This window comes from Vigna unguiculata, chromosome 9 (assembly GCF_004118075.2).
Source record: "Vigna unguiculata cultivar IT97K-499-35 chromosome 9, ASM411807v1, whole genome shotgun sequence".
Lineage (NCBI taxonomy): Eukaryota > Viridiplantae > Streptophyta > Magnoliopsida > Fabales > Fabaceae > Vigna > Vigna unguiculata.
Window position 1 is genome coordinate 37,564,387 of NC_040287.1, and position 10,241 is coordinate 37,574,627.

General features: G+C 34.2%; 1 protein-coding gene across 1 annotated transcript; it reads right to left on the bottom strand.

The window, feature by feature from the left end:
• Positions 1 to 309: 309 nt before the first annotated feature.
• Positions 310 to 8,492, bottom strand: LOC114164577 (COP9 signalosome complex subunit 5a-like). The gene is made up of 6 exons (XM_028049296.1): positions 7,957 to 8,492; positions 7,594 to 7,875; positions 7,343 to 7,490; positions 7,084 to 7,166; positions 737 to 814; positions 310 to 656 (listed from the first exon to the last, which is right to left on the bottom strand). The coding sequence occupies exons 1-6, from the start codon at positions 8,398 to 8,400 to the stop codon at positions 567 to 569; spliced, it is 1,125 nt and encodes a 374-aa protein (XP_027905097.1). The 5' UTR covers positions 8,401 to 8,492; the 3' UTR covers positions 310 to 566.
• Positions 8,493 to 10,241: the final 1,749 nt, after the last annotated feature.

The window sequence follows — 10,241 nt, forward strand, 5'->3', positions numbered from 1 at the left end:
TAAAATCTCGAGAAGAAAATGACACGATATTTTTAAACATTTCTCTGATGTAGGTTTTCCATAGTGTCATGATAAATTCCAGCCGAATCAAGTTCCTACCCTTTCATTATAACCAATTTTAATACTGATTACTACGCTACTCTGTAAACTGCAACTATTTAATATAAACAGTGATGGATACAGTAACATTATTTAGACAACCCAACCAGTCCAACGTTTATTTGTGGTAAAGACAAAGACTGCATCAATCACAACCCCGCAGAATTTGGACCGTACGATAAAAGGCGAGAAAAATAACTTGGATGGAAGTAGTAGTAAAAGGGCTTAAAAAGGTATTTGTTAACTGTATTCGACAACGGTTTTGTTTGTGTTAGGTGAGTTCCGGTGCATGGTTAACAAATATACTAGTGCAATAAAACAAGAATATGCAGAGGAGGGCCAAAAAGAAAATACAAGGCTAGATTGACTGTTATGTGGAGCATAAGAGTTGGCCGATAATTGAGGGCATAACAAAAAAAAAAAAAGGAAAGAAAGAATATATCAATGCATGTCTAGCAGAGCCAGAATCAGCTTTCAATCATTGGTTCAGGACCAGATGGTTCAGTGTGACTTCTATTTGCTTGATGGACGGAGTTAAACAAAATGTCCTTGATGACCTACACAGAAGAAATTGATCATTGCATTTCAGAAGCAAAGTAGAGAATAATTTAATGAGGGGGGTAGCAAAGCAAGTTACCTGTGACATCAGACCATGCACCTGCTCCACAGTTATTTTGGCACTGTCACGAGTAATTTTAGCAAGAGGAGATTCTTCCTGCAAATCATGGAAATGTCGGTATCAGGTATGCAAGGAGAGAAAATTAGTGGGAGAGGGTAAAGAACGTTAACATCAACATTGAGTGGCATTCATAGATGATCATAAACAAAGTTGATACAGAGCAGCTTCAAATTATCAACAGTCAAAGACCTACTAAACATTTGCATGGTTATGGTTTTTTATCGGTTTCAATTTTCTCGTCACCAAAGTTATTAAAAAGGTATACATTAAAAAACAATCAATCACGAATTTATAATTAGCCATTGCAATTTGTCCCAGATTTTCGCTTGTGACAACTGCGTACTTTTTTCAGTATAAAAAAAAGCATTTTGAAGAATGGGATTCAATAAATGAAGAATAGTTTAGCGCCCCGCTTTTTGGCAGGGAGAATTCTCATATATGTAAACAGTTGGCCACACCACAACAGCATATATTATATATAGTTTTGGCAGTATGAATATATTCAATGGCCATATCCATCATCATGACCAAGAGGGTAATAATATACACAGAAATTTTACAAAGTGCAGGAGCATTGCTCCAACACAGAAATAACTTCCCACCATGGAAATGTGGAAATGATATGTATGTAGCACAATGATATATCATGTAAATAATCAAACATCACATAGTATTTTCCATTTAGTACATGTATGTGCGCACAAGCCCACACATATTCGTCAAGGTTAGTAATAACAGACCAGTAAATTGAGCCAACTAAATCTAAGATGTCATGGAGAATCCGATATTAAAAACTAAGCAAGCACAGTATCAGCAGTCTTCAGCAAAAAACTAATCAGGCACCTTTGAAGTCTAGTACTTCAGTAATCCCAACATTTGATTCTTTTACAAATGACTTGGCCAAACAGAAACAAGGTCACAGTGGGGACAACTGACAACCCCAGTCGGTAATGCATTAATTCAATAGTTCCAATGATTTTTTTTTTTTGGTAAAAACATCACATTTAAAGGGAAAAGTAAGAATTAAAATAAGACCGATTGTGATTCTGTTTTCTTTAGCTATATAGCTTAGCCAAACCAAAACAGGGTCCCAGTGGCAACAACCTCATTCTGAAATGCATTATCCAGTTTACAATAATACTGTTATTGTGAAAACAACACATTTGAATGGAAAAGTAAAGATCGGATATAAAAGACCAATTTTGATTCTGTTTTCTTTAGTTTTGGGGTATGGGAAGGAAAATTGACAATGGAGTGGATATAGGTTATAGGGGTTGAAACTTCCTCTTGCAAACAAAAAAGTGAAAAATACAATGAAAAATAAAGATGCCAAAGCAGAAGTTAGTCCACAAGCTCAACCATCCAACATCTAGGTCATGACTCATTGTTGTAATAAAATTGATTGATGAAAGACGGTGTCAAACAACTTTACCAGCTAAGTTGGCCAATGTCTAACAGACAGTCATTCATGAATAAAGTAAACTGATTACAAGTATGCACTTCCAAACCCCTTAAAAAGAATAAACCAACAAGGTTCATGATTATTTTAGTAGAAGGTAATGAATAAAAAATTAATTAGGATGTCATATATTATTGGTATCTATCTAAATTCTCAACCAGTTATGCTAAGTATGGAGGATCCAATAAAGCTATATCAATTTTAACACTGACATAGCTCATACATATTAATTCTGGTCAATTATATTTATTCTATTTTCTTTCTTGATGAAAAAAAAAATTATGTTGATAGGGGAACTACTACCACCATTTAGGGCTTTTTTTAATAAAAATTTAAGCAAAATTAATTTGAATTGCTGAACATAACTAGGATGTGTGTCCTCCATACTATATTTATATTGAAAGGTTTTTTCAAAGGAAAGAGTGAGAATTAATTTTCCAACACCAAAACTGGCAGGGCAATTGATCATTTATGCAAAGCCAGTAAGACCCAAAATAATAAAAAGTGAAAAAGGATGTGAGGTAAGAAAAACTCTTGCAGGTATGAACATCTTGATGCTCACATAGCACTTGAGCTACAAAACGTGTGAGAAAATCCATCCATAACATGTATGACTTTAATACTAAAATGAAATTTGGTATAATACTACAACCAAGGCATTCAAAATTGCTCTCTGGAGCGTAAGATCAAATGTGCCTACAATCTACTCCCTCTCCCATCTTAAGTCACCTCAAGGTAGTGATTTTGGTGGATCACATCGGATTGCCATTGCAGATCACAACTCAAGTAAGAATTCTGTTTCTCACAAGTGTGGGAGCAGTTGTTGTTGCAGCCCTCAACACTCCTCACTGAAGCGCCTCTCGTGGTCTCAGCATACCTTGTGGTGTCTCTCATAGCACCTACCTTTCCATATTTCTAGGTTATTTTCTTGGGTTGGGTTGCATGACCCGATTTTATGACCCAGAACTTAAGCCCAATTTTTTTCCTTCAAAACCCAGTTACTTAACCCAGTTCACCCCATTGCCTAAAAGCCATCAAGTATAACTCCCTCCGGCTAACAATTTGGAGAAATAAGGTTGGTTTGGTGGGATTTAGAAGGGAGGATTGGAGAGGTTGTAGGTTCAACTCCCCCACTAACAAAAACTAATAATTAACAATTGCCGATCAAAAGAAAAAAAAAACAAATCAATGCCTAAAAACTGCTGAGTCATGACTGCCTCTTTTCTATAAATAAAAAATGTTGCATACATGCTGCCAATGCTACTCTCCCTTTACCAAAAACAATGAATTTTGCTCTCCCTATGGCTATTTAATATCAATTCTACTCACTCCCATTCCATTCCATCTTTCTCTCTCTTTGTTTATTACCACTACTACTGATACCATAGAGAATTGTATATGTTCTGAATGTATTGTATCTAATGCAGATCACATCGTATGTATTTATACTATTTTACAGAGTCAAATATAATAAAAACACCTAATAATTAGGAATCAATCATCCTAATTTTCTAGATTATGTAACGGTTAATTTCCTACAAATCTGTAACGGCTGATTACATTCTAACACCACTGAATTGCAACATACCACTTTGCTCTTCCTTTAAAATAAACCAAATTGCATTGCACCACTGCTCACTACTAATCCTTGTCATTTTTTTTCCCCAATAATTGAAAAGACTTCAAGCTCCTTTGTACCCATGGCTCCAAAATATGATTCGAAAAATGGAATGATATAGCTTGGAAGCATAGTAATTCAGATGATGGAGTTACTAGGAAACTTCAATTCAAATACTTTTAGAAGGTAATAAAAACATGAGTTTATCAGTTGAAGCATCACTTGGCTGGTACTCACCAGGATATTGGAGCATGCAAGGGTGTTATAGTCTTATAGATGAAGTGAAGAAGGAAGTTGTGAAATTGTTATTGGTTTGCAACAAAATTTGATCAAGAAAACAAGCCTTAATAAGGAGGGGGAAAGTGCAGAAGCTGGTGACAAAAGAAAAAACAACAAAACATATAATGCTGACAGACCTAGAAATAATTTTGTTTAGTTAGCTCACAAGCCAGCATCAACACCATGTTTAAGGTGTCAGAGAGGAAGCATGCAAAGCAACTGCTAGGTTTGTCTACAACAATGATATACCTTTCAATGTGCCAAAGAGTGAACAATTCAGTGTTATGTTTGATTTGGTTTTAAGGCATGACCTTGGATTTACATCTCCATCCTATCATGAGATTAGAGTCCAATATTTGAAAGCAAGTGAAAAATACAGCACTTCCTTTACAAGTACAAAGGGATGAATGGAAGAAAACAAAATGCGCGATTATAATTGATGGCTGGTATGATAAGAAAAGAAGGACAATGATATACTTCCTAGTGAACAGCCCAAAGGATATTGTGTTCCTTCCTAAGGTCCGTAGATACATATGCTATACCCAAAACAGATGAAAAAGTCTGAGATGATGGATACCATTATTTTGAAAGATAATGCAGCAAACTACAAAGTTGTTGGTCAAATGTTGATGGCAAAGAGGAAAAGCTAATTTTCGGACACCCTGTGCTTCATTTTGTATTGACTTGATGTTAGAGGATTGTGAGAAGATCACAGTTCATGAAGAGACAATTCCAAGAAGGTATAAAAATTATGACCTTTATCTCTTCAAGAACTTCTTTAATTTCTCTATTGCAACATTTCATGGAAGGAAGAGACTGGATGAGGATGAATATTACTCTTTTTGCCACATCTTACTTGACAGTAGGGTTCCTTCATGAGAAGGAGAGTGCTTTAATTAGAATGTTTATTAGTAATGAATGTAAGTGTAGTAGGTTTGGAAGAATATCATAACTTGTTTGAAGGGTGCATTGCCTCTAATTGAAGTGCTTCAATTGGTTGGTTTAGATGAAAAATAGATCATGGTATTCATTTATGAAGCAATGTACCAAGCCAAGGAAAGATACAAAAGGCTTTCAATATTATCTAAAAAACGTATTCAATCTAACTGTCTAAATATTTATTTATTTATCAAGTTAGTGATTTTGAAACTGAAACAAAAAAATAACTCAATGTAATATATTGTGGTTAGTTATTTGCCTTTTGGAATATCATTGATGAAAGGTGGAACAAGTAACTTCATAGGCCTTTGCATGTTGCGAGTTATTCCCTTCACACTCAAATGCATTATAGTTCCGATTCAAAGCTAGTTTGGAAGTGAAAACAAACAAGGTCCAATGAAACATCCAACAAGCAAGGATGGTGAAGGATGAGGATGAACAAACTTTGATTAATGTTCAAAATGTTGGTTGTCCCTTATCTTCTAGGTCAACTAAATTGAAGACTCCAGCAGATTGGTGGAAGTCTTAAGTGATGATCATCCAAAACTCCAAAAGAAATTCATTCATGTAACGAGTTCAATATGTAGCTCCTCCTGATGTGAGCTTACTTGGAGTTCAATATATCCTAGAATAGAATTACAAATCTACTACTCGCTTATCATATTTGCCTTGCATTTGTTTATGTCCATCCACACAAAGAAGAAATAGGCTAAAGCAAAGCATAATGAATGATGTTGTTTTCATTATGCTAGAAGCAAACAAGAAAACCAGTTCAAAATAATATTGTTGATTGTTCATCTGATGAGGAGTGGATTATAGAAGCATGAGCAGAATGAAGTACCAGGTTTGGATGCAGACAACTTGGATTTGGATGAAAACTTGGATCCAGTCCAAGTTGAGGAGAATGAAATTCTACATCAGTATGATTTAGACATTACTGATTTGAATGGTGGAGATTGAACTGAAAATGGTGGCGTTAAAGGTCTTTGGACATTATGATTTTAGCTTACAAGGTTATTTGTTTCAGATAAATAATTTTGTAACTAAGATAGAATTTCTATTTGGAAATAGGATGGAGCTACTGGTTTTCTATTTTGTAACTAGGAAGGAGTTACTGGTATGTAACTAGAATGTGGTGTTTACACCTATTAATTTACTACTTTATACACACACACATACATACATACATATATATATATATATATATATATATATATATATATATATATATATATATATATATATATATATATTGTTGGCCATTTTGAACTGAAGTTCAATTATGAGTTTAAGTGAGACATGATAATTTTGTGTGTGCATATATGAATTCCACAAATAAACCGATTTACAATACATACTTCCTTTTATAATCTTGAGTGAAATCTTAATTTTGACTACCTAGCATACAACTCTTCTCTTGAATGTAGGTACAGCTGTCGAAATGGACAGTCCAACCAACCCCCACGAGGCCAATGAATCAAAAATGAGTTAGCCCCAGGCTCAGCCAAGCTGTATGTTGGGCAATTCTGTATGTTAATCACTTCAGTAGGTATCATCACACATAATTACGAGCTAGGAGGAAAACTATTTGGGATTAGGGACCTAATCTTGTGACATGGCAATGTGGCATCATGGGTGATTGAACATGGAAGCTGTTTACAAACTCATTAGCACAAGTATTGCAGTTAGTGTGGCTAATTATCCAGTATTTGTCTCAAATTTTCTCCCCTGCGGTTTAAAGACTGATAAATGAAAAAGCATGTTGTGGTACACTATATTCTAACAGCTAACAGTTAGAAACAAGCTTCAAAATTTCAACAAATTAAATTTATATCTAAATTTGCATACAGCATGAATTAGATGAGAGATAATCACCCAGAAAGAATTTCATCATCAAAAAGAGACTGTTATGAAAATTTTCAATAATCCAAATGAAACCTCAATACAATGATTCAGAACTTCTAATAAATGGATGAAGATACCGCAACTTGTATAGAAACAGTCACTCACCTCTTTCTTTCTAGGTGTCGGTGCTATTAGTGGCCCAAAGCGTGAGTGTGCCAACTGATTCTCTGCTTGTTCTAGCTTTTCAGCTGCAACAGGAATATTCCAACTTAGACACTCATACTTTCAAAACATAGCACTATCAAATACACAACATTTTAAAGAGAACTGCAGAACCATTCTAATCTACAATAAAAAATAAATCAATATATATATATATATATATATATATATATATATAGACAGACTGCAACAAAAATAGTACCTAAATCAGAGATTTGTCCAGCAACATAATCTCCATTACCCAACAGAGGAGAAGACGACAATGTATTCACCCAATACTTGTTCCACAGAAGATCCAAGAGATGTGAATCAAGAGATGACTTAAAGTAAGTAATATCCAAGGCATAATACTGCAAAAGCACACGGATGAAATTAAACAAAAACTGAAAAAAAAAAAAAAAAAAAAAGGTAATTAGAAAAAAAAATGGCAAACAGCAGCAAAAGAAGAGATACCTGTTTACAGTGGACACCAAAGTCCTCAATCTTATTGAGAGGGATAGTTTGATACTCAGAAATAGGCTCATCCGGAGGCTTATACCCTTCAGGGTAAGTCCTGAAAGCTCCAATCTCAACCTTCCCCGCCGAAACAGTCCTTGTGGGATCAATCACAACCGCCAGAAACGGCTCCTGAAACTGCTGATTCAGCATCTGCGTCGAAACATCGATCCCCGACAGCCAGCATCCATACCCAGGATGAGAGTGATACCATCCCACAACATTCTCCAATCTACCAGCCTGCAAAAAAAAAAAAAAAAAAAACAGTTCAATCAGAATAAATTCGAATTAGGGTTAGTGCTAGGGTTTAAGCGAAGGAACCTGTTTGTTTGTCTGGGAATAATCGACCATGTACTCGTACGCATCTGCCTGAGCATTAACGCGCGTTTCCGTGCCTTCAACGGGGAGAGCGAAGGCGTCCATGACGATGATGGCGTCCGCATCGGTCTTTCCCTGCATGAGGCCCATGACCTCGATAGTGCCGCCGGAGCGTGCGTGGACGACCATCTTAAGTAGCGCGAGTGCGGAGATCTTGACGCGCTTGAAGTAGTGAGGGTCATTGGCCCAGGGCTTGTCGCGCTGGAACTCGTTCTGGCCAGCCTCGTCGTAGTAGAATATAGAGTCGTCGGCGTTGGTGGCGGTTGCGGCGGAGGAGGAGGAGGCGGCTCCCGGAGTGTCCATGGGGATGATGTTGTTCTCGAGCTCCCATGTTTTCTGCGCAATCGCCGATGAAGACGACAACCCTTCCATTTCCTTGCCTTGCATTGGACCAAACCGCTTTTCTTCTCTCTTCACTATCGCACTCTCTTTTGCTGTCACTCTACACTCCAATTTACACTTCAATTGGAATTACCATGTATTGCTTCTTCTTTTCTTTTAACGTATTTTTGGCAATTGGAATCGTTTGATGCCCTCGATTTTAATTTTAAATTTTTAATTAGTTTCTATAAAATTATTCCTGATTTATGCAAATGTTTTCACTATTTTTTATAAGGTGTAAAATAAGTACTTATATTTGGTGGCCACAATTTTAGTTATGATCAACTAGGCAGTGGATCATTATTGGCTCGAGTAAATTATTAATAGATTTAAGTGAGTTGTAATTGAAATTTATGTGTTTTTTGTGGCTGTAATTAAAATTTATATGTCTTTTTTGTAATTTTGATGGTTAAAGTTCCTAAATAAGCTGAATCATTTTTATCAATGAAAAGTCGAGCTTGAGCTTTAATCAGAAATTATCTTTTTTATCTATCAGTGGGAGTGATTCAAAAACTCTTGGCTGTATCAAAAAACTTTCTCATCCTTTGTGTTACCTCTCAGTGATTATTTTCTTCCACCTTTTTTCTAATTCATCTATTTAATAATTTTTCAAGTTTCCTACCAAGTTCTAACCCTAAATATCCTAAGTTAGTCATTGTGTAAATGAGGTTCACATCACATTGTAGTATTGTTCATCTTTAATATAATTAATTTGAGATAATTTTAGTCATTTAGACCAATTTAGTCTTGACAAAGAAAGTAATTAAAGTATAAATTATATTTGTTGAAATATTACATACTAAGTTTTACTTAGATGGATGAAATACAAAAGAAAAAATTGAAAGAAAAAAGAAAAAAACAAAAAAGTGGAGTTGTTGTGAATTAGAGTGCAAAAACAAAGAAAGGAATTAAAAACTATGAATGCTTATGTGTTTTAAAACGGTAATTGCTTATGAAATAATGCTTTTCTCCTTGATTATAATATTGTTTTAAATTTTAAATTTAAAAAATATCGGTAAAAGTGTGTGTAGGTGTATAATTAATTATTTTAACATTCAAAAGCTTCAACTTAATAATTAAATAAATTCATAGTTTAATAACATTGGGGCGAATATTTACATTGTGTTGGTTACATGGATAAATGTTAAATTAATCAATTTCATCTTGTAAGAATAGATTCTTTAATTTATTTTTAACTCATGAAAGTCAAAAATGTATGTCATTAATAAATTAATTATGAGTGTGATTTAATTTAATCATTTAAGTAAATTAATATAAGTTATATATAAATGTGACTTCTACTCCTAAATGATATGAGACTTACTAGGTATACTAGAACGCAATCATACAATAGAGTAAATGGTAATTTTTTTTTTTGTTTGTATTTTAGTGTACATGGTGAACTACAAATAAATCTTTAATAAACGATTAAGTTAGTTGTACATTTTCTAAAGTTTAGTTCGATAATATCGATCTAAGTTTATACCATGAGATAAACAATCAGATAAATATAAGTTTACTATTATTTTCCTACGTAATTACGACATTATTTAAGGCATATTTACCACATTTTGTACTTTAACTTTTTAAAATTTTGATACAATCACTTCAAGCTAATTTTAGCCAAAATGGAAAAGTTAATCCACCAAAAAAATGACTTGGATGATCATCTAAAATCCAATTTGAACCACCATAGCTTACACTATGAAAAAAAAAAAAAACCCTTAATGCACTATTTTATCCACTTTTGTCCAATAAATATAAAATAAAATAATTCTAAACAAGTATTTTTTAAGGTATTTCAGAAATATGTTCCGTAACACTCATTTTGAATTTTCTTTTATATT